This window comes from Rhyacophila brunnea, unplaced genomic scaffold (assembly GCF_057557595.1).
Source record: "Rhyacophila brunnea isolate RB1 unplaced genomic scaffold, BYU_Rbru_1.0 scaffold_14, whole genome shotgun sequence".
NCBI classification, from domain to species: domain Eukaryota; kingdom Metazoa; phylum Arthropoda; class Insecta; order Trichoptera; family Rhyacophilidae; genus Rhyacophila; species Rhyacophila brunnea.
Window position 1 is genome coordinate 35897511 of NW_028232796.1, and position 26973 is coordinate 35924483.

Below are 26973 nucleotides of genomic sequence, written 5' to 3' on the forward strand. Positions count from 1 at the left end.
TTCTTGGAAGCGCCGCGTGGTGACCATATGCTCCAGTTAAGGGGTGGATATAGCCAAAGAAGAAGAAATTTATCGAGCGCTCCGGTTGGTAAAAATTATAATATTAAAAAATTAAATATTATAATATCAAATAACTTTCCAAAAATATTAAGACAGTTATTTAATTTTATGTATATTTTATAAAAATAACGAAAGTAAGTGTACGATTTTTCGTTATATGGCCTAACTCGTGTCCGGAAACTTGTACGTATACAGTTCGCCGTATCACAATTCACCGTGAAATGTTCTATCGGAAGTATATGGCCGTATATTAAAGACCATCCAACCTCTTTATGTCGTATAGTACTGACATAAAATGCATGTCTAAATAAAACACAGTTCTTGTCGGTTTACACTTTACATGAAGCCAGCAGCAAACGAATTTAGAAAATAGCCGATATACTGGATAATATGTACTGTATTGTTAGGTTATGTTAAGTTTTCATTCTTGAATTCATGAATTTTTCCAAAATCAGCTATGAAAATTAAATTAATGTTCATATTGAAACTAATAAAATTGGAGACCGTATTGTATGCGGTCATTTCTTTCCGATAGAAAGCTCACGGCAAACTGTGCCACGGTGAAATGTTTTACGTACAATTTACATGTAACCGGCCTATCTAACTCAGATGGTCAAATTAATTTTTCCACGAGACGGAGCGATAATTTTGAGGATTTCGTGTAGCAGAACAGCGCTTCGGTCCATTTCGAACCCTTATAATAAATGTAAAATAAATTATTTGAAAAACGAAAAATTTTCTTTTTTCATACAATCTAATATAGTGATTTCATACACTGTATTCTATAGATATTTCAGAGTGTGTTTGTCTTTACATAAGAATGATTTAAACCGTTTTGCCCGACCATTATGAAAGGGTTCATTAATATGTAGTCGGTAACATGAATAGTTTTGCGACAAAATAACCTTCGCCCTACACAGTGGCTACACATTAAATACACGGACATAGATTCACGTATACATACACATATTATCATAATTTGTTCTTTCTTGTTAGGGATCGTTTATTTATCTTCTACAGATATTTTTCTCCGCTATATTATACCCCCACTATCAATACAAAAACCGATCGCCAATAGTAGGTAGCTGAATTTGGAAAGCGCTTCAGTGAATATTAAAAGCCATTAGAAAAAAAATTGTCGCAATTAAGTATGTAGATTCGATTCCTGCGAAATGTCTTACTTTTTTCACTATTGGTTATAATATATTTTCTCAGAAGTGTTTTCAAAATTATGTATGTTCAATCTTTAGAATGTCACATTCTTAAATCTTGTGAATTATTCATTGAATAAAAAAATAGTTAATCAAAAATTATAAAAAATCTTGGAGTGATCCGTGACGTCGGTTAGTAATTAAAGTAATACTACTTTGATTTAACATACAAAAGACGATCGCCAATAGTGGCTCAATTTGGAAAGCGCTTTAGTGAATATTAAAAGACATTAGTTAAAATTTGTCGCAATTAAGTATGGCTCCTTTAGTATAGTGGTCTAGTTGCGTGGGCGCGATACCCGAGTGACGCAGGTTCGATTCCTGTTGGGGAATTCCCGAAACCCAACTGTAGTTATACCTATCAGCATCTTTCCATCCCACATTCCCCAATGCTCAATAATCATAATATATATATAACGGCCTATAACGTCGTGGGCCCCAGATTCAAATCCTGGGTCTGGCAATTGCACATATTGTTTTTCAATGTATGTATGAGTCAGAGTATGGACCTAATATATTAAACAGGTGGCTTACATCAATTTCTCGTAAAAATAAAATCTTTTAATACAAAACCTCCACTCTATAGAGGCCCATAATATGATCTTATTAGGATCGGACATAGTAAAAAAAATAATTAAGTATCCATGTTGAGTGTATGTGAGTACTAGCAGCACACATTGATTAAAAACTTACTTCGTCACGGTAGGAAGTCGCTGTTCAGAATAATATTACGGTTCCCGGATGAGCTCCATTAAGAAATACTATGGATATAAAACAAGTTAATGCGTTCTCCAACATTTTTGCACCACGCCCTGAATTTAACAAAGGAGGCTTTTATTAAAGTCCCTATCGTGGCTCAAGATCACAAACACGCGCCCCTATTGCCTATGTGGATATCCGCTACCGTATACAACGGAGTTTTGTTCAATGCCGTTCATAGCATTCAAAACCACAGTAGACTGCGATTATTATAAGAATTCTTTTTTTTTATTTGCTTTATATATTATAGAGAAGGCCTAGGTAGACTTTTGCAGGGCAAGAGATCATCATCATCATCAGCCTGAATCTATCCACTGCTGGATGAAGGCCTCTTCAAGCTGTTTCCACTTCTTTCGGTCCTGTGCATTGCGTTGCCACGTACTCCGCAGAATTTTATCATTTCATGTATCCAGCGGCTTCTAGGTCTACCTTGCGGACGTTTTGTACTTCTTGGATACCACTGGATGACTAGATTTGACGAGCTATGTGTCCAGCCCATCTCCATTTAAGGCTTTTAATAAACTCTATTACATCACAAACCCTTGTCTGCTTCCTTATCCACTCATTCCTCTTTTTGTCCTTTCGCATTATGCCCAGCATGGACCTCTCTATACCACGTTGTGCTATTCTAAGTTTCAGGATCTCTCTTTTGCTTATTGTCCATGTTTCACAGGCATATGTGATCACGGGAAGCACATACTGGTTGAACACTTTGCGCTATAGGCACAGTGAAAGGTCACTTTTGAAGACATTATTCAGGCGGCCAAAAGCACTCCAGCCTAGCTTTACTCTGCGAACAATTTCATCAAATATACATCCATCTATAGACACTTGTTGTCCCAGATAAATGTAGCTTTTCACCTGTTCGAGCTGAGTGTCATTGATGAGGATCTCTTTTTGGCCCGCAAAGCAGTTGAACATGACTTTCGTGCAGGGCAAGATATACTTACTTGTAATTTTTGAACCATAATATTCTCATCACTAAGTCTTTCTGTCCTTCTCATCTCATCTCAAGCAATAACCATGTTTAATGAAATCGCTTCGAATATTGATATATTCCACTTACGTGAGGGTGAATTTAGGTGGACGTTGTTTTTTAAGTTTTTAAGATAGGGTCTATCAATAGTTCACTCTGTGCTTCCTTTTACTTTTATTTTTGTTATTTTATTTCTTTTCTTATTTTATTATTTATTGTATTAATAACTCACATTTCTCTCTATTTTTATTTAAAAATTTGAATTTATAATTTGTTATATTCATTATATGTGAAATAAAGAAATTTGAATCCCAGTCACATATTGAAAATCGTCTAGACTGAAATGTAGTCATAAATCAGAACTGGGCACAATGATGCATATTTCTTCCAAGTGAATAGGCAATGTCATACAGGGACAGTGACGTCACCCAGATAACTAAAATTAATGAAGGAGTGCGACATTTTGCTATTATACCAGCGCCACATGTCGGATGAAATTTGTTGCTTGCGACACCAGTTATTTTATTCAAACTAAAAAATGTCGCATTCGAGCTATATGCGGAAGTACTTTAAATTACATGTGTTTTGTGAATACCAACAAAATCACATCGACGTATTCGACGTGTTGTAGTCGAGACGAGTTTGATGTGCGACCAGGCTAAGGCCGCAAACAATTGTGTGAGTGAATACGAGATGGCATATCGTTTAAAATATTACACAATACCAGCGCATACTGAATACTCGATGGACACAGTTCACAAATTTGGCTTTGAGAAGAATATCTTGAGTGGAAATCAGGGATATTTCGTTTGTAGTTATTTGAGGCTATTAAAATTGACAGAAACCCTGATAATGTTGATAGGGATGATGAGGTATGTTCAAAAATGTCATGGATTCCAGCACTTTCAGTAAAATTCAATATGTGATCTGGTGTCTTTGGTTATCGCAACTGATCATTGAAGTTAATGACCCCACCAACCACATCATCGCATCTATTCTATACACAAGGCTGCTATCGGTAGCTATCGATGGAAGTTTATCATATTTATGTATTGAGGTATTATAATTGCTACAATAAGTTAGCCGTCTAAACTGTCTATCTCGCTCTAAAAGTTAATACAGCCAAGAGATGTGCTGTTAAAACATAATACTTTTTGACTGTCCAAACGGTTAAGCTATTGTAACAATTAACCCCTCCAATACATAAATATGATAAACCACCCTCGATAGCCGTCGATAGCCGCCGATAGCAGCCTTGTGTATAGAATAGATACGCATGTTTTAATCGGGCGTATCACGGGACTCTACGTTTGTATGTAAAGCATCAGTATTTTGTATGACTAGAAATGTCTCAGGAGCGGTTACCCAAGATCTAGGTCGCCATGCACGCAATTTTTCTTAGACTGAATTTATATGACTTTAAGTTGAAAGTGCCCATGGGAGAGAGGAGCATATAGAGGCAAAATTTAAAAAATCTGGTAAATACCTAACAAAAGCTAATACAAAACTTTCTAACAATCTAAGTAAAGATATCTTCATATTGACAGTATGATAACGCAAATTTTGTATAAATGCAACAAAATTGGTCTTTGTGGCGACCAGGACGGACGCATGGTCCCAACAGCTGGTTGAACCGACTTGAGTAACTTTTCCCTTTTCGTACCCTTTCTAGGACATTCCCAGAACAACTTTACTGATATAGTACATAGTATACTATCACCAATTTTCTATAGATTAAATTACGTCTCACTGCGCATATTATTTATATGAACAAAAAAACGTAGCACGCCAGGTGTGATTTTTCAAGGAAACCCCTGTCAATTAGCGTAGGTTTTCAACATTAATTATATACCATAATAAATGTATACCTTATATATTACTTACAGAAGAAATCAACAAGAGAATAATGTCTGCGAATAAATGCTACTTTGGCCTGTTAAGACATTTTAAGTCCCGCATACTATCTCGCCGAACTAAAACCACTCTTTACAAGACACTTGTAAAGCCAGTGCTCACCTACGGATCGGAAACCAGGACATTAACTCTGCGAAATGAACGAGCCCTGAACATTTTTGAAAGAAAAATTCTCCGCCGTATATATGGACCGATCAGGGATGGCACCAATTGGAGGAGAAGATATAATACTGAGCTCTACGGGCTGTACGAACATTGCAGCGCAGTTCAATCAATTAAGATTGGGAGACTGCGATGGCTAGGTCATGTGCACCGTATGAATGACAATGAACCGGCAAAGAGGGTGATGTCCAGCAAACCAATAGGGCGTAGAAAAAGAGGCAGGCCAAAGATTCGCTGGTTGAATGGAGCTGCCAGTGACTGCCGTATTCTGGGGGTACAGAATTGGAAAGCGACCACACTGGATAGGGACAGGTGGAGGGAGCTGTTGGAGGAGGTCAGGACCCACACCGGGTTGTCGCGCCCCTGATGATGATGATGTTATATATTACTAGTAAAATAGGTAATAATACCGATACAATTCGGAATCACTTTAATAATTGTACTTTTTTATTATTTTCGCCGTTTCAACGTAGCTCTACGCCGCCCGTAGGCCTTCGCCGTAGACGCTCTACGCACTCTACGGGCAACAGGTCTCTCTCTAGCGGTGTAATTGTAGAGAAAGCTTTGCAGGTCTACAAAGCCTCTATTTGAGTATGTCTCGTGATACATTGTGGGAGGACTTTTTAATGTTTGTTTAGTTGTAGGTATGGAATTTGTGGAATTCAGCATAACACAAATATGATCAGTTATTAATTAACATACTGTAAAAAGTTATTAAAATATTATTATATTTTGTATTTCTCAACAATCCGATGTAAATATTGACCGCCTCACGAAAAAGTTACTTACCAGATTTTTACGAGAAATGAAGTTAGCCATTCGCGCAATCTATTCATTGAAAACTTGAATCCAAATATATTATTAAAAAAAACAACCAGTAAATTTGCATTCCATGCGACTCACGACTTCATAAGCGATCAAAGTTACATTGCTTAAATTAAATATTTTTATTCTGTACCAAATATCTATATTATATTTTATCTATATCAGGGTTTTTTTTTAAAACAGTGCAGCTATGTTGAGTATTTTTTGTACACTTAATAATTGTTGTTGTACATAGTTTCCATGAGATTGATACAAACTAGCTAGTTTTTTGTTTAATTATTTTTTTAATGAAAGTGATAAATTTTATTGAAAGTATCAGTTTTTCAATTGTTTTTGTTGTATCTATCTTATTATATATTATTACTACTATATACCTATTACTAATGAATTGAACGTGACAACGATACACTAATTCGATGGAATTTCAATAACTCACTGACGACATAAAATTGAGCGATGAGTATTATGTATTTTCCTAAACATATAAATACAAATAAACCATTAGATGGAATTATTTTTTATTTTTAATTATTTACTTATATGTGATTGAATGCCTTAGATTTTTTTTTAATTGATTATGTATTAATTATTTTCTTCTTTTCTTATCATATCCGCCCCTTAACTGGAGCATATGGACACCACGCGGCGCCTCAACGAATCCCTGTCGCTCGCCAGTCTTCTTGCTTCGTTCCAGGTCAAACCAGAATCCCGTAGCTCCGCCGTATACACTCTATAGATTGTATTTAGCGGCCTTCCAGGACTCCGGAATCCGGTCAGCTTGAAGAACAGGCAAGCCAGGTTAAAGTTCTCTTCTGGCATCCGCAGCACGTGGCCGAGCCAGGTCCAACATCGCCTCTTCACTTTCGGCGTGATGAGAGGCTGCTTGGTGCGTTCTCTTATCTCCTCGTTGCTCCTAAAGTCATACCCCACCGCACACCCATATTCGTCGCAAACATCTGTTTTCGAAGCTCAGTATACGGTTGCTCTGAGCCTTCGTAAGGTGCCATGATTCGCTACCGTAAAGCAGCACCGTCAGAATGCAAGCGTCGAATAGGCGGCATTTGGTTTTGACCGAGTACAATCGTGAGTCCCAGACATTCCGCATCGAGTTGAATGTTGCTCCAGTCATTCCCATTCGGATAGCGAGCTCTTTCTGCAAAATGTAATCTCCCGTGATGTGTACCCCCAGGTACTTGAAGCTGTCGACGCTCTCGATGTTTTGTCCGTTGCTAATCAGAGGGAAATCTGGATCAGGACAGGTGCTATTACACAAGACGTTGGTTTTCTTCGCGTTGATTTTCAAACTGACGCGAGAGGAGTTGTTATGCAACCTGCATTATATGCAAAGATTTTAGGCTTACTCATTAACGGCTATCGTTTTGTATAGACTGCTCCAGACATTCTGAGGTCACGTGACATAAAGTTCATAAAAAACATCACTATTCACGGAAAATAATTAGACAAATTTGACAGACAGATGTCGCACTGTTGCATATTTTTTAAACCTTTCTTTATAATATAGTCCTATTTTCTTATATTATTTGGATTGTTATTGACCGTTTGTAAACGAGCTATTTTATTTTTTGTAATAGTTTTTCCTACATGTTCAACAATTTGCGATGTATTTAGTTTACTTTGTGACAGATACAAAAGAGACTATAATATTGTCTTTTGTGTCCAATCAATACTAAAATTGTCAAGAGTGAAATACAATGAATGTAAAGAGATCTCAGAAATATTACAAGTTACGTACTATGTAGGATCATTTTTAGGCAGTCATGTATAACTAAAGCAACAATTTATTATTTATACTATAAGGATCGCTAACCGTAAAGCATTTTGATTAAAATTTTCATCTTCAGCTCTCTGTTTTTAATACAGTGGTTCTCAAATGTTTAGAATCTGTGGTGTTTATATCTTACACAACAAATGTAATATTTGTACATACTATAGAGAATTACATGATTTTAATATACAACACCCGTTGACGATTACAAAACGCTTCTAGTATGAACATTTCTGAGAAACATATAACCAATAGAAAAAATCTTTTTAGAAAAAAATACGGCACCCAGTAGGATTCGAACATACGTCTCTTGGGATTCGCGCCCACGTGCATTGGCCACTACGCTATAGTAATCTTATCCAATTGCGACGAATTTTAGCTAATGTTTCTTACAATACTCTCTGAAGCTCTTTCTACATTATTGCGTTACTACTGGAAATCGGTTTTTGTATTTTTAATCAAGGTATGTATTAAATTACCTTAATTACTAACCGACGTCACGGATCACTCCAAGATTTTTGTTGTAACTTACTTGAACTTGCTAATAATTCAATTAACTATTTTTAAATAATTCACAAATCGAATAATTCACAGGATTTAAGAATGAAACAATAAAACAATCTTCAATAAAAATAATGTTAGTATAGCAAAAAAATAGTTTATTTCTAGTATGGTTGAAATGGTAACCATATGAAAAAAATACTATGTTTTAATCTTCTACTTACCATTTTCATCCCCTATTCTGAAGTCGGTCACCATAAGGGCAATATGCTACACTAGTATCTATCTATTGTGGAGGTCCTTAACGGCGTCATCCTCTCTTCTTTGAATAGCTTGTTGGTGAATGCTGTACTTTTGTCTTATCATAATAATATAATAGACGAGGGACTGTAGTTGTAGTTGTCTGATTTTCATATACTATGTAGAACTTCTCTGGATGTCAACATTATTGGCACTGTCATACTGCACATAATTATATGTCATAGTTTTGACTAATTTTCTATTCAAATATTGCAATGAACCTACAAGATGTACATGTAGAGTTGAGTTTCGGGAATTTCCCAACGGGAATTCTCGAGAATTTAAAAATCCCGGATCTCGAGAATCTTTTCTCGGGATTCGAGATTTCTTTATTATCAAATATTAATTGAAAAAAACACGATTTTCCATATGAAAAATGTGGACAGAAAATACAACACGTTCAAAGACTGATCGGGGCATTTAACACAATTATTAAGCCAACGTCGACTCAAAATGAGCGCAATTTTAGCAACACCAGGGAATTTGTGTCTCAAAAGCGTACGCGATTGTCAGACGCAGCGATTGACCGTCTGTGTTTTTTGAAATTCCATTTTAATAAGTAATGTTTTTAATTATTTTTGTTTTCCTACTTCTATTTTGTTTGTCTTCTTACAAAAATAAAAACAAAAAACTTATTTTTCTGCTTTTACACTGATTTTAGGATTTTTACAGGTTTTTTTAAATTTCCCGATATCTCGAGAATTCCCGAGAATTAAGTGTGTAGGTTTGGTTTCTCTTCAGTTGGCACTGCCATGGTAAAGTTTAACAATGTACCCGATATTCTACCCTGCCATATAATCAAACGTCACAAATATTTGGATTCAATCTTCAAACTTGATTAACTGTATATTAACTAATACATCGCACGTACAACACAATATTATAACCGATTACATGTAAATTGTACGTAAAACATTTCACCGTGGCACAGTTCGCCGTGAGCTTTCTTATCGGAAAGAGATCACCTAACCAACCCAACAAATAATCCAGTATATCGGCTATATTCAAAATTTGTTTGCTGCTGGCTTCATGTAAAGTTTAAACAGACAAGAACCGTGTTTTATTTAGACATGAATTTTATGTCAGTACTATACGACCCAAAGAGGTTGGACGGTCTTTACTTATGGCTATATATTTCCGATACAACATTTCACGGTTGAAGTGTGATACGACGAAATGCATACGTACACGTTTCCGGACACGCATTTGAGGATGAGAGGGGGAATAACTAAAGAATTATAATTTTATTAATCAACCCTCCAACCGCTGTTGATAACTATAGAGGCGATGATAATATTGTGGGGTTATTGCTATGAGTCTATAATCTTACACGAGCCTATATTGAAGAAGCACTGCGTATTAAAATATTCTATTTGCATATTATTTGCGACAGAGAGAGAAAGTGGCGCCAAATGTGAAACAGAATTCGTCATGATCTATTCTCGGTTAGACTATTAACTGACACGTGTGTCTGTATTGTTCAAATGCTTAAATTAGATGACTGATGCCAGGGCTCATAATAAATTGTCTTTGAAATATTTTAGAACCACTGTTCGATTAGGACCGCGATAAATATATAAACAAAAATAATAAAATACTCGTTTTGTATAAAAATAAATATATATTGTGAAAGCTACGCGTGGCAGAAGTACAACCTAATAATAACTAGCCAAAGGCTGAGTGTGAGACGCTAGGGCGACCCTTTGTAAAACAGTGCTCAATGTCGGCGACATTCGTATTAAAATGATAACATTTCATAAAATAATCCCATTTTTTTTTACTCGAATGAATAATTAATCATAACATTTAAGAATATTACATTCTATAATGTTCACGATAATTGTTATAATAATCAATTTGTGGGTTGTCACTGCATGTTTTCCCACCTGCTTTACTCAACTAATGTACATATTGAAACGTACGGGTTTGGGTCGAAATCCCGAAGGCCGGAATCCCGAAGGCCTAAATACCGAATGCTGAAATCCCGAATGGCCTAAATCCCGAGAATTATTACTGTTTGTATTTTTTTTTCACTTTTTGGGATTTCAGCATTCGGGATTTCGGCATTCTGGATTTCGGCATTCTGGATTTCGGCATTCGGGTTATAGACTTTCGGGATTTCGGCCATTCGGGATTTTGGCCATTCGGGATTTCAGCATTCGGGATTTCGGCATTCTGGATTTCGGCATTCGGGATTTAGACTTTCGGGATTTCGGCCATTCGGGATTTTGGCCATTCGGGATTTCGTCCGGCACCCGAAACGTACTATTAGGTTTGTTTATGTTTATGTTTGTTCAATTTGTATACCAACCTTATTTCTGCCAAGCCCCACTTCAACGCTTCAAAAATCGCCATGCCCCCTTAATAAAAAAATTATAGTTACCTAACTAATTCTGAAAAAAATGTATTGTTTCAAATAAAAAATTCACATAGGCAATACCTACTATTTTTAATTTAACTTTTGTAAGTAAATATGTAAATTACGTTACATGTACAACTCGGAAGAAAATTGGTGAAATCCTTGTGCTATGATGCTTCGTCTTCAAATGATTTTCAAGATGACCTTTTTTCCCCCAAAACATTCAAATTGCCCCACGTTGGGAATCACTGTTAAGTATATTAAGTATTTCGAAAAGTTGGTCATTTAGAGTAGGTACTTAGACAATATAAATTTGAACACTTCTGAAATATACCAATTAGAAAATATGTTTTGAATATTGGTAGATACTCGTACCTACTTGATTTTCATATCTCGAATTTTTTTCATGTATCTATATTCTTTTTAACGCTACAACAAACATGACATGAGGCCCAGTGACAGTAGTCCGGTAGTAAAAGCAAAACGAGATTTCATGACATTTTTGGAATAAAAGCTAAAACATGTCATAATTTTGATTCTGGACTAAAATATCTTTAGAAATTAAGCTAACACGAAAAACGGTCTCTACTTTAATTTTGGATGCAACGTTTTTTTAGTGAGAAAATCACGAGCAATAGTTACTATTAGGTCCTTCGCGTTTGACTTAAATTTAGAAAAAAAAATCTCGAGAAATCAATTAACTAATCTCGGATATCAAAATATTCTTTAGTTCTCGAGAATTTATAGAAATCGAACGCTTTAATCTCAATAGATTTGTATTGTTTTTATATTTTATTTATTACGTTTCGAGTTGGAATCCTCTGGACTCTTGGAGATATTTGAAACTCGCAATACAGTGATATGTTTATTTGACTTGTCTTGTGATGTAAGTCAATGGGTACCCACCTTTGTCTGTAATGGTTTCTGAATTAGTCGAAATGGAAGTAACATTAATCCTAATTTACCGAATTAAATAAAATACAGTAGGTAGGTATGTGGTACTTATTACATATTAATTTATTATTATTATAATCTCAATAAGACTGTCTTATACAAAATATAGATACAATAAGAAAAGTAATTATTTATCGAAGATTATGAACAATAGCTTGTTTAGAAAAATCTAAGAAGTTTTCTGTTCAACAGCAAGTCAACTAAATTCATATCGTAGATGCACTATCTTTGCACTCTGGCACTAGGATGAAAATGATGTAGGTAATAATATATTCTAAAAATATACTTTTTACTTATATTATCTGTCTATTTATGTATTAGGTACGGTACTACACATATTAACACAAGCAGTTACGTCCCGTGGGGGTAGGCAGATTGAGCGTCGCTTGGGGACGGCAGTCATCCGAAGGGCGGCAAATCAAGGAAAATCATTAGGTATTTATAGAAATAGCTACCTAAACTTAGTAATAACGGAAATGTCTTTCCATTAAAAAATTCAGCTCACTGTTTGGAAACAAAATGTATCAATTATGTAGGTACTATAAAATTGTTAACAGGATTTTTTTTGTCGGGTTCGCGATGTCTAGTTTACTTCCTATGTCCTTGGACGTCACGTTCTTGGTGACCAGCAATGAGACGTGCATACCTAATTTAAAAATTACTGAAACCACAACATATTTCTTAGATATTGGAGTCATGAAATGATGATAAAAAGTACAAAAAATGTGGCAACATTTTGGCACTGCCTAGGGGCGGCATTTTGTCTAGGGACGTCACTGAATACAAGTAAATATCATTTGATCTAATTTTATGCGAAGTATTCAGGCAAAGGGTCGTAGCAGTATAGTAGTAAAAAGTGCAAAAAAATACAAAGTTATGAAACCTATAGATAGATAGATACTCTATTTCAAGCAGCTTTTCACCAAGAATTGACAATTATCAAGAAAAAAATTGAGACTATCGTATACGCAAACATGAACCTCGGAACGCAGCGTTTGATCCTCCGCTCATAATAATATTATTATGACTCCATGTAGTTACAAGTTTTTTTATGTGTCTATATTATTTTGGCCTGGGAACTCATAAATTATGGGAACTGAAATACTTAACTGGTGTGGAGTAACAGGCAACCGATCTCGAGTGTGGAATAATATGGGATAAACTTAAACACGTCTCAAGAATACGTCATTCTAAGCATGTACTTCGTTTTGACAACTGCTCTCGGTTTATGCACTGACGCTCATTTTTAATATTGGTGTATTCTATTGCACCTCTATTTATAATGTGTGGTTCATTTTAGTATGACACACACATTCAAAATCCTGCGTTATCGGAATCCTTGTTATTAATCTGTTCTGTTATTTAAGCTTTCAATTTAATTTAGGTAAGCATCTACTTATGGATTTAAGTTTTGTACCATTCCATTTGAATATTTCCACAAAATGAAAAAGTACAAACATTAAATCTATTAGAATTGAAATTCAAATTCCATCAAGTATCCTCGGCCGATAGTATTAATATTAATTTACTTATGTACCTACCTATGTAGTAGACATTAATTGAATAAATGATAATTCAGAATAATTATATCAATCGATGCATTTGAAGTCATTAAAGCCATTTAATAATCTCACAAAATATCTTTTTATCAAATTTTACACCGACGTATTTAGCGAAATAAATCAAATCCAGTTTCCCGTAGGCAGAAATTCAATGGAGGGAATAAATTATTTCTTGCAATTTGACGTTCGCTATTCTCCAATGTTGCCATTCCGCAAAGGTTACAGTAATTAATTACCAAGTATACAAAAGGTCAATGCGTGTTATCGGGAATTTTCAATCTTCATTCAAAAGCCATTCGAATCGAAACCTAACAAGAGCGAAAAGTATTCGAACAAAAGTTTGAATTTGGAATCGGGTTCTTTTGTCCGCAAAAAATGCTGCAAACATGGCGGCAGGTCGAAAAAACGGGCGGGAAAATAAACGTCATAGCAGCTGCTGCATTAGAGCGAAACTCGGGGAGACCTTGAGCGGAAAGCCACCGTAAATAATTTCACCGTTGCGAATGGCGTGCCCATCTCCCAGCGCAAACTGCTGAGTGAGCGAATAAAATAAATGTCGGGTAAAATGGAAGGTACTTTGCTTTTACTATGATAATGGCGGGGAGTTAAAGTTAAGGGTAAGGTCACACTAGGAAGGAACATTCGAGTTATGGGGTCCTACCCCAACCTCTAATATTATTGCTGAGAACTTTTAATGAAATCGCTTTTTTCGCTAATATACTACTGTTTATTGTTACAGAGTATGTTATCATAGGTTTAAGTAAAAGTAACACGTATTGGACACTAGTCTCGTCCTAATTTCAGAACTAGGTACTAATTAAAATTTGTTTAGGTAAGTACATTACTTATACTAAATAATAATTTATTTTACAAAAATTAATTATTAATTAATGTACCTACTTATGTAATTTTATGGAAATTTTGCAAATGTGACGTGAGCTTTCACAATTCTAGATAAATAACAAAAATTAATAAATAAAAACATGTTCTTAATTCGTATAGGCACCTATCTACATAATCTCACTTTTTAATATGTACCCACATTATTAATATTCCGGTATAAAATAACGTCATTTATTCCCATTCTCACACCAATGGTAATGATTATTATGAATTTTTATAAATGCATGATAATGAATTTAATATCAGATACTTAGCATTTTTTTTTCAAAATTATACTTAGGCAGTTACCTATTACTAATAATGTAATTTTGATAGTTTTGTACCATTCCGTAGGAGTTAGGTTTATCGTCGCAGGCTTCACCTTTCTACATAATATATATATATATAAATATATATATAATAATACATTATTTTTACATGATATTTCGTAGAATAAAATATTTTCGCCTGCAGCGTCGACAAATATACGTGTCAGAAGCTTAGGTGCGGTCAGTATCACAGTAATTTAATATTTTTGGAAAATTATTGAACGGTTCGGTTCATTACATTTTCTTTTTCGAGCATTTGTTTATATGTTTATGCACGGCATATATATTAATACTTATATAAATTTATACAACATCAACAAAATTCAATTTACTGTAAAGTAAATATTAAAAAAAAGATCACAAAAAGAACAATAACAGAAAAGCAGCACACAATCGAATTATACCCCGTTCAGACGTGCATGGATTTACTGTCGTCAGTAAGAAAATGTATGGATAAAAATGTATTATCCTCCAGTTGGCAAGATTGCATGCATGAATCAAACGAGTTTGGAAGCTTCTGAATTTTCATGTGACAGTTAGATTTTTTCGATACTTTAAATAATCACTATTGCCGCCAGTAAATCCATGCAAGTGTAAAGGCGCTATTATGAAAAGAAGTTGAGTAATATGTAGACACCAGAAAAGATATATTTATTGCAATGCTTGATCGCCTGAATGGAGGTATTGAACATGTCAATAGAATAACTATTAGAAAGAGATTTAATCCTTGGTATTAAAGAATAAACAGAGAAGTTGGCTAAATAGTCAATGTGAAAAGGGACACAAAGCTAGATCATACTTAACAGCTCGGTGGGGGGGGGGGGGGGGGGGGGCAGTTGTAAATTGAATTTACGGTTGTAAACATACATATCCGTTGTTAATAAAATTGTAAATTGTCTAAACAGGTTGTAGGTATGTACCTACGATAAAATTAATGAAATAGATAATATTACTTACAAACATTTTCATTTTGAACTGTTTGTTATTTAATTAACAATTCTTTTATTCAACGAATAATTTACAAGATTTAAGAATGTACCATTCTTATTATTGAACGTACATCATTTTGAAAACACTCATGAGAAAATATAGCTAATAGAAAAAATCTTTTTTGAAAAAAGTAAGACACCCGGCAGGTTGAACCTGCGTCTTTTGGATATCGCACCTTGTGCATTACGACTATGCTACGACTGCCATGCTTAATTGCGACAAACTTTAACTATTGGCCTTTTTAATACCTGCTCATAAGCGCTCTCCAAATTGAGTTCCCTACTGTAGGCGTTCGATTTTTGTATTCTAAATTAAAGTATTTATTACTTTAATTTTATTATTACTAACCTACGTCACGGATCACTCCAATATTTTCTGTTGTAACTTACTTGATCTTGCCAATAATCTTAATTATTAATTATTTCTTATATTCAACGAATAATTGACAATATTTAAGAATGTACCATTCTAATTATTTAACAAACATAATTTTATAAACACTCATCCTAATAGCATGTGTTTGCATTGAGTCGGTATTAAGGGTTAAAAAATAATATCATTGTTATCATTGATATTAATATTTCGGGAATTATTACGAACGGCACTGTACTTAACGGCGTAGTCCCAATGATGCGGGTTAAATTCATGGCCTTCAAGCCTTTGATCGAATTAAATCTATCGCATACAGTTTAGCCGGTGGTGGAAGCCATATTATTATGAAATTCTTATCAATCTGCGACAAAACGGCATTTATCATGAGGGTTGGCGAACTAATCTTCGCAATAATAAATAATTATTACACCCCTGTCTTTAAAAAATATTAAGTAGGTACCTACTTACCTATAATATAATATAGTATGGCTGTTGAGCAAGGAACAACAATTTTCTGTGGTGGCAAGATTACAAAAGTTCTTTATATGCCTTATAAAAAAAGTTCAAATACCTATTTATGAAAAAAGGTTACTTTTATAATAATTCTATAATAAAGTCACAAGAAAAACTACAATGTAGGTATATTAAGTATATCATAAAAGTTATACTTAATATTTTTAGTATTCGTAACTTGAATCTTATTTGATTCCAATTGGGCTATTACAATATAGTTAGAATTCAGTCAGAAAACTATTAATTATTATTTTTTTTTATTGTCCAATCATTACATTGTACAGTAAATTAATTGTATACGTATTAGGTATAATATCTTGTATTTTATTTTTAATAATAGGTACAATGTTTTTACAAAAAATAATTTGACAGTTAGCAACATTTAGATTTAGATGATTACACTAACTTATGACGACAATCAAGAGACTGTAAATATACATACCTATCTAATTTAACAAAAATAAAAATTGGTAAAGAATAAATTATTGATAGGTAGTTGAAACTATTCAATAATCATATTTTACTAGGTATCTTCAGAGGAAAATGTTATATTATAAATTTAGATAATTTAGTCAAAGAGCCAACGCAACGGTTGCTTTTCAAATATTATCTATGTACAATGATTTTTCGTATTTTTACATCGGATTAATGTTAATGTGTTGACATGTTGTTTTTTTTTTCTTTTTGACTGCTTTAATGTATATGGTTTGAGCACAAAAATGCATACCTACGATTCTTGTATCCAGGCAATCGAGCAAATATGAAATTTGGCAGCCCTACGCATTGTGCGAGCCTTAGCAGTTGAATTTGCCGCATAATTTAACATGGCAGGTTAGTTGAATGCGCGTCCGCCGGAGCGCGCTGCGACGCGGCAATGCTCGGCCCGTTTGCCGCCATCTCTATCGCCGGCTACCCGCTTGACGCATTGCAGGTGCGTGGCAGCCAATCAGCGAGCGGGATCCGCAGAGGAAGTCTTGTAAACAAGCCGCACCCAACCAGTATAAAACCGACTTACATCCGCGGATTGAATTAATTCCCCGCGAATCCTCCATCTCATTGTGACGAAAGTTTTTTTAAAAAATAAATAAAATTTTAGAAACCAAAATCATCACGGACTGTGCGCCACGATCCCGTCGAAATTCAAAAAGTAGTGTAAATAGTCCGCGTGCCGGTCGCGGAGGAATATACGAATTTTCAGTTCGGACGGTTGTGTCAGGGACTGTCGGTGCGACGGAGCAGCAGTAGTGTTTTGCTCATCGGCCCGTTCGTACGGTTCTGTGTCGTGTCTTGCGAACTTAGTGTAGCTCCGGATTATCCATCTTAATCTACAATGGTGAGTGTTATTTTTCGCCATCCGTGTCAAAAAAGTGTTCACAGCGGTCCATCCTACAGGAATATCCTTATATTTTTTATGTTTTGGTGAAATTTGTGTTATGTGTCGGGGGGGTTCCATTATCAGAACGGTCGTTTCTTTTTGCCGCAATGCGGGGCATTATACCGCCTTACGAATACTCGAACGGTGTTATCCGCAAATAACCGGGTTCATCTATCTGTTGTGTGTTCTAGCTCGCCTCTCCCGAAGGGCAACGTATATTTTGACATTTCCAATGGAATTGCCCGCCAGGGTTTCGCGTTTGTGAATCTACAATCGCTAGGTGGTACCGGTAAAATGACGTTGCTCCAACGGACTGTCTCATTGTTTCTCGGTGACGCATTCATTATAAATGAAATCTCCACTCAATCTGGATACACAGGATATTCTGGTTTCCTGTAACCGTATGCGATAACACACGGGAAGGAACGGGTTTATTCGCATATCAATTGTTTTTTTTTCGAATGTCAAAATTTGCATGCGCGTCCTCCATTTCTCAATATGTTCGCTGCCCTAACCTTCTAATATTCGTACGATGCATTAAACGAAACTATGTGGTATTTTCGACGCATAATGATTAATTCTTCCGCATTGGGTGATAAGCAGGGGATTAGCCTCCGCTGTCAGGTTGTAATTCGAAAGAGGCCGCGGCTTTAATCTTCATAACCAACTGTTGGGGCGCTTGGAAATTATTGATTTTCCACTAAGTCTACATGCATTGCGTTTTCACAAATTGAGTCACACGTCTAAATTATCTGTTTCACCCACAATACTCTCATGCTTTCAATTCGTGGTACAATCGTCCTAACAGCGAGTGATTATTTGTTTTTACTACGGTAAACTCGTGAACGTTTGTCATTGACTCGTTTGGTCGTTGTGGGCGTAATCCTAGAAAATCAATTAACGGGTTTCACTAGTATTTTAAACATTATCTCTACATCGGTAATGCGGATATTTATTTTGCCGCATCGATTCGTCATTAATGACTAAATACAAAGATCTTTATCAGTTCGATATGCAATCAATTACCTTATCAGAATCACACACATCCAATGCGGATAGGTATGACAATAACCTTGTGGGCTCTCCTCTCTCTCCCGATAACACGAAAATAATTACTACATAGGTACACGAACTATAATAAAACTTCTGCAAATATTTTAATTTCTTATGCCAATATTTACAAGTGGATACAGTAGCATTGTTTACTATTCCTAGAGCGATAAAGTATAAATAAACCTACAGAATAATGAAACATCAAATAGTATTTATCTCTTCATAGGTATATTTGCCTACAAAGTCATATTATTTTAATGACAATTCCATTCAATCATCAGCAAATGCAAATCAGTTTGTCTTCTACCCACTCTTTCTGTATGCAGCAGCAATTAGGTGTATTATTAAATTGTTTAAAACTCTTTTTATTAACATAAGTGGCTCTAATTATTCAGTATTGCAATACTAATTGAAAATGTCACTGACTTGCTTGTCAAGTTATAGCAGTGAAAGTGTGGGTACTTAATTAATTTCGTAACGGAAACGTACCCGAATTGGTAAATTTGATAATATTTTAATTGGTCGTATTACGAAACAATTACGTACAACATGGTTTCATAAATTTTAATTAGTTATCATTATTTTATAATAGATATTATGTATTTATGGATTCTTCCACGCCTTCGCTCTGCCATTCGAAGGAAATTCGTTTTGTATTAAAGTATTTTTTTTAATGCGGAATACAGCCAAGAGGTAGATGTAGGTATTTAATGGTAAAAATACAGTTCCTATTCCTACACCGTTTGTGGTCAACGTCTTTTGAAGAAGATCAAAAACCAAACTAATCATTGACAAAAACCAGCGCTCGAAATGGAAAATTTTACGAACCGGAGCGCTCGATAATTTTACGAAAATAGTAAGATTGCTATCTATTAGTGTGTTAGATTTTTTTTTTATTATAATGAAATATCTCGCTCAGACTGTCAAATTAATATTTTCACAAGACAGAGCAATAATTTTGAGGATTTTATGAACCGGTACGGCGCTCCGGAGCCCTGACAAAAACAATCCGTAACCGAACACAACCTTCTTATTTTTGAGTTACAGTAAGTGACTACCATGCAATCATATGGATTACCTAAGTACTTACCTACTGTAATTTTATAAAATTATCATGAATTACTTACTTTGAAGTGACCAAAAAATCTCTTTGGAAAGACGCACCTAGTTATGTTCACACATTCTATATTGTGCATTTCGCCACTTCAGTTCTGACGTGACGTGTAAGTGCCAATACCTAAGTTGGAGTCAATCTCATTTGAAGGTCTATCTAGGTATATAAAGACTTCAGCCAACCGATTCTTAAAATATGGCAATGAGAAAACCAAAACTACACAGTGTCTGAATCTGTATGATCTGTCATTTTCCCGTTACAGCAAACCAAGAAACAGGGTGATGATTAATAAGATCTCGGCTATAATATTAATTCCCTAATACAATAGATATTGGGGCAAGTCATAATGTCTCACTTTTCTGATGATGATTTATACCTAGTATATAGTTAGTCTTGGCTTCCTCCAGCTGGTGGACTGTTGTACTGTCATCGCATATCTATATATGACAATTTTATTAACCAATATTCTTGACTGGCATTAATATTACTTTTACTAGACATATTCGAAAGTCATTTATCGCCATCATTAGGTAAATTTTGTAAGTACTTCATTGATAATATTACGAGTATGTACAAGAAAATCGTTTGTTGAGCACAAAATGTTTCAGATACTTAATCTTGTCATTTAGGTACCCAACTGGTTGAACATCCGACTAATCATGCTTTTTATACCTACTCCTTTCCCCCCAATGATGTAGTGTACTTAGATCAGTCTTTTTGGAATGCAATGTTTTAATTGAATATTTGATTGAATGAAGAAACCAGATTATGTTACCTATTTGCGTATCTGATCTTCTTTCTCTTCTCTGCATCCAACATTGTCAATATGAAAAAAATATCTGCACTGCAAGCTGTTCTACATAACTAAAGTGGGTGTTTTCTTTTCACTCACGCAATTAACGGAAGGGTCGTGGTTGATGAAAACCTCTTATAGAGTCAGAATAATATGAAAGTAAAGCTGAAGAATTCATTAAAAATGGCTAATGATCCAATTAGTTGCGAGGTACCTATTTCGGATTGCAGATTCATTTATTCAACAGTTCCGAGATTTATTTGCCAGGACTGCACTGCTGAGATAAAAATGCCTTGCAGAGATTTTTTAAATATAAAATCACAATTAATAAAATTGTTCTTTCTAAACGCAGTTCAAACTCTGCTTATAATTTATGAATTACAACTCGCAGTACTGAGTACGGTCTAACAATAGATTAATTAAGAAGATTTTCAGCAGGTAACACGGCCTGAATGTTAAGAACTATTGTGACTTCAAAAACATAGGTAAAACTTCAAAGTAATTTTTCACATTACTGAAATATCTACCTACAAGTATTTTTGTTGTTTTGTTTCAATGCTAATTTAACGTGCAAAAAATATCTTTTTATTAGTCATACCTGCTCAGTTAACGTGTATGAAGAGAAAAAAACTCTTTCGCACTAAATAGCCTTGGATTATTTGAACAAAACACCTGTTGGAAGGGGCCTAATAACGTCTTCATAAGTATTTTATCTGTTTGTTCTTGCTCTTAAATATACATTATCTCCTGAGCAAATTTGCTCACAGCCGAATAACTGGCAAAATTAAATATTGGATGAAGATAACTGCCGTTTGTGAAACTAACAATAATGTAATTGAATGCCTTTTATGCCGCAAGTAAATTAAGTAGCCGTATTCAGTTTTATAATGGCCAGTTATATACCTACGCCCATATTGGCATAACTTCTAAACTGTTTTCGATAAAAAAATACCATGTCCATTTAAAATATAACCTGCGTTATAAAATATTCTTAAATTGCCAATCATAAAATCTTGCTTCTGTCCATATGTTTTATTAATTTATTTATATTTACCCATATGAATAACGCAGTTATGACTAAGACCTAGGTACCTGTGGACGATCCGAGACGCTCACATTGATTATCCGGCAGGAAATTTCTATAGAATGTAGGTACCTACCTACTTTTCACATGGAAATATGTCATCATGACACATTGTGACGAAAATCTTCTCAGATCTAGCATGACTAAACATTTTATGAAAGTGACACAAAGGTAATGTCATTGCATAAAGGACCCATAATCTACCAATTTTAATACAAGCTGTGTAAGAGATGGAGATGCAGTTCGTTGTGGTTGCATATTAAAAAAGTTTTGTGATTTAAGGATTTGTAGGCTATTCATTCTACCAATATACCTATGTGAGGATTGATGCAATTATACAATACATATCTACAATACAATCCAGTATCACAATTGAATTGTTTCAAATACAAAAAGTTTATACCTATGATGAACCCTTGTATAAAAATGACAAAAATATGTATTCTACAGTGCAATGCTTTGATTCACATTTTTACGTAGTTATTTCTTATTGTTGGTAAATGTACTTACAAAATACCGAAAATCTTTAGTATTCATTGTGAATAATATGGTACTCTGCAGATGCATGTTATTGAATTTAAAATGTAATTTCGTGGCATGAGAATACGCTATGCTCGGCGAATTATTAAAATCGTGAATACTTAATTTGGTTGCCATGACCTCTAAAATTCAATTTCGTCATTAGGAGTCTACAACCCACATGGAATGAATTTTTTAACATTGCGAAAATTATAATCATACTCTGAAAATGCTTTAATAGTATTACTAATAGAATTTCTCTTACATTTTATCACTATACAAACTTGTATCAAATCACAGGTACTGTTATGTCAGATTCGTGTAGAATGTAGATACTGTTATGCATTCACTCCATTGAAATTCTTCTGCATTTCTGGGTGGGACACGTGCCTGCCAACAAAATGTAAGCATTCAATATAATTATCACCACTCTTCTTGGATCATTCGACATTTGAGTCGATTCACCTAATAATACCTAGGTCATGTCTGTAGAATTTCTTCGATGGTACCTTCGTTTTAATCTCCGCTTATTTGAATATTGCCACTCCCAAATTCTGTCATGTCTGTGGTATTCACTTATTACCAAGAGATTTGATAATGATATTGATAAAACTATTTTATCATTTTAAAAATACTTTACAATGCTTGGTATTCGCTTTTTATTGCGAAATGCGACATGTAGGAGTATGATTAAAAAATAATCGCAGATTTCCTGTAGTCTTATAATGTATAATATTATTTTGATATAATTATCGAAATTTATTATATTAGTAGGTGCCTAGTTAGATTCTACCTTTGTATGATTTATGGGGATAATTATTAACGACTTTAAACTTGACCATAAATATCCTTATTTTTTGTCATCGAATACAATAGTATATTCTCGCAAAATACAATGGGAGTTACTTACCAACAACATTATTTAACCTAAGTCCTAACGAAGGCCCAACCCAAGGTCGTTTTTTGTACTCAACAGAGGAAGTAGATAATAAATTTTCTTTGAATCGTTTTTTTTAGCTAAATATTTCGCAAAGTAGGTCATCCAATGTCAAGGTCATTGGTAGAAACATACCTATTCTGTTTTCTTACCTGGGTCTATCTATTGGCACCCTGAGATTATTTAAACTATCGTTTGCGATCAAATTTAAACTTGTTAAAATTTTATTAATTCTAGAACCATGGAAAAAAAATAAAAAAATAATTTAGCTGTATTTATTAATACTACCTGTAAATTTTCTCATGTCAAATAATGACTATAAAACACCGATTCTATTTATAAGTACCTATTAAATTGATGGATAAGTGATCAATTATAAATAGTTGATTACATAATAGTATGTGCTCAGGTGGCAATTTATTTTCTTGCAATACCTTTGAATAGCAATGCAAGTTGATCAATTTTTCAATGGTGCCCTACGTTCTATATCCTTGCCCTACTATCGCTTTACGTATTATTAAAAATATTTCTTAAAACTGCTTTGTCTAATAAATATTGTGGAATATTTTCCATGAGGTTTATAATAAGTTTTTTTTTGTCAAAAAATGATAATTTTGTACTTTTTAAAACCTATTAAGTAAATCGAATATTAAATAAGTTTGTATGGCATTGTTATAAATCTACTAGATTTAAACTCGCAGCGAAAACTTCTTTTTCTGCTGGTTATTGTCCAGTGCATTGGTATAAACTATAATCTATAATAGTGCATCGTGTTTTAGTGAGAAATCCACGTGACCGACCAGATTACATATTATTGGAACCACGATAGCGGTAAAACGTTAAAAAAAAAGTTGACCGATAGGTATCTATCTATCCACAGGGAACTCGGAAATAATGGGAACTGAAATACCTAACGGGTAAGGAGGAGCAGACAACCGATCTCGAGTAAGGAAGAATACGGCATAGATTTAAACACGTGTCAATAATGCGTCATACGTCAATAACTGACAACTGCTCTCGGTGTATGCATTGACGCTCATTTAATATTGGTGTAATACACACACTATTGCACGTCTATGATGCGTGGCTCATTTTCGTAGGACACTTGACATTCAAAACCCTGTGTCAAAATTTACTGTATTGGGATATAGCCTATTGGAATTCTATTTATTATCGGCTGTTCTGTATCTATCCATATCAAATACCTAGTAAGTAAAATAAACATGATATAAGTAGGTACCTAGGAGAGGTACTCAATCAACGTTACAATAGAACCTCCGAGCTAATTGGGAAATTATGATAATCCGGAAAAGCGGCTAATTTTCTTTTTTTCAAGATTAAACATTATTCATACTAGTTATTAAAATTCGCATATGGAGAAAATGACATGTTTTTCATAGTGTATTTGATCCAGAGCAGCGACCTAATAGTTTTTGTGAATGGCTGACGACCATTCCTCTAAAAATATGTTAATATAGCCTCTATTAGTGTAAATCCATCCATGTGCGCTGTCTAAAGGCGAAAATAGTAATTGAATTCAAACTTATTCAATTCAGATCAGCCACCCGATGGGTTGGGCGAATTGTTAACAACTGTTCCTCGTAAAAGTGTGTTATTTATACTGTTCAATAGTCCATATCGTCACCTTACTATTAAAATCTCGTAAGTCTGTTTGAGAAGAATGATCAGGGAAAGGAAAAAACGTAATAAAAACAATATTTTAAAAATCTCTCTAATCAGTCTAATCGATGAATATGCTAACACTGGTTATGAAATACGAGGTTATTTTGTCGAACAAACTTAATTTTTCGATAATATCGGACTTCGAGGTCTAATTTTTAATTATTGGAAGTTTCCCTATTAATTCATGCTGCTTTTCTATAATGCTATGGGACTGATAGTCACTGAAATCCAGATAGTCAAGATTCTGCTGTATTAATAACATTCAGGAACGGTTTCGTCAGCTGGGAGTGGCACAAACTTAACCAATTAGCAGAATTAGCTGATAATTAGTGACCCTGACTGTTATGTTTAATTTTGTGGTTCATGATGTTCTAGGTGTGTAATTTGTTTTACTTTATATAATTAATGGCTTTCCACAACAAGAATTAACACTTGACAACACTCAAGTTGTTAATCTTCCATTAACCCCGGCACTTGTTCACCCTGCAGGAGTTCAAATATTTAAATAATTGTTAATATCTCTGTGGGTTTTTGCCTAATCTCTGACTTCATTTGTGCTTAGTATGTTTTGAAGGAAACTGGCAAATTGGACTAATTTTCTTATTAAAAATGACATTCCACTTCCAATTCAGTTTGCTTAGAATGTTGTTTGATTAGCTTTATTTATCCTGTGCAGACAGAGACTACTTGCCCTCATTGAATTTACTCTTTTGTTTAGGTTCATATTATTTCTTTTGAACAACACAAAATATTCCCCGTATTATAAGTTGATGCTTTCACAGTACAATTTTAATGTGTCTATTTTATTCGTATTGCTTAATACTTCCAGGAAAAGTTATTTGGTCATCAATTCCTGTAAGAAAATGGATATTTTTATCTATTTACAAAGTAATGTCTTCATTTGAATATTGGGTTCTGTGGAATCATTCTTTTATTGTTCATTCATGTTCAAAAAAATCTGACAATTCTACATCATCACAGTTACAGAAGCTATACATTAATAAGATAACATCAAAGCATAATAATTAATGATCACATCGAAATGCCTTGACATTGTGTGGTTTTTTTTTTCTCTAGAAGCAGATGTAAGTGAATGGACTTTTTTTGCCAAATAATGCAATAAAATATATTAAGATTACACATTTCTTTACGAATCTTTCACATCTTTCTCTACAATAATTATTAATAGTCTATTTTTATCTCCTACATAGGGATATGAAGGTGGATAAATTTTCAAGGAAATCAAATGACCTGTTCTACTTATTACAAATTCTGGTATCCGAAGTATTTTGATATTAAAAAAAAAAAAAACAAATATTTAACAGCCATTACTGTCATCGGTATGGATTAATCTACTGTTGGAAGAAGGCGTTTCCAAGACAATTCCAATTCTCAATCATTAGCGTTGCTTTCTACAGAACTTGACTATCATGTTGACCGAGCGACCTCTAGGTATTGTGTACCTAAATAAATAAATATTTAGAAAACTATTACATCGTATACCTATCATTCCCGTAGCCTCATATATTACTTACTTACATAGTTTTCTTTCACTTTCAGTTAATTTTTAACTGATATTCAATAGGTCACCTTTGGACATGAATATGATCCATGCCAGTTTAGTTCTATCGTGATGAATTCTCTGTCCGTAGACATTCGTTGTCTGAGGTGGACATGCTCAATTTGAACGCTGTTGATGAGGATCAGTTGTGTTACAATATTTACTTTAAATTGTGGTTTAACTGTATAATTTACTAATGATTCTTTTTTGTAATGCAGGCTGACCAGCTAACAGAAGAACAAATCGCCGAGTTCAAAGAGGCGTTTTCATTGTTCGACAAGGATGGAGACGGCACCATCACCACCAAGGAATTGGGAACCGTTATGAGATCACTTGGACAGAACCCCACAGAAGCTGAACTCCAAGATATGATCAATGAAGTAGACGCAGACGGTAAGC

General features: G+C 34.3%; 1 protein-coding gene across 2 annotated transcripts in view; it reads left to right on the plus strand.

Moving 5' to 3' along the window:
* The first annotated feature begins 17695 nt into the window (after window positions 1-17695).
* Window positions 17696-26973, plus strand: part of LOC147075914 (calmodulin) — a 38613-nt gene continuing 29335 nt past the window's right edge. The window contains exons 1-2 of one of the 2 annotated variants that reach the window (XM_085942241.1): window positions 17696-17788; window positions 26793-26967. In XM_085942241.1, the coding sequence (XP_085798367.1) occupies window positions 17786-17788; window positions 26793-26967 (178 nt within the window). In that variant the 5' untranslated portion in view covers window positions 17696-17785. Of the gene's footprint in view, window positions 17789-26786; window positions 26968-26973 lie in introns of those variants that run through there. The other variant, XM_085942240.1, reaches the window with a different exon arrangement.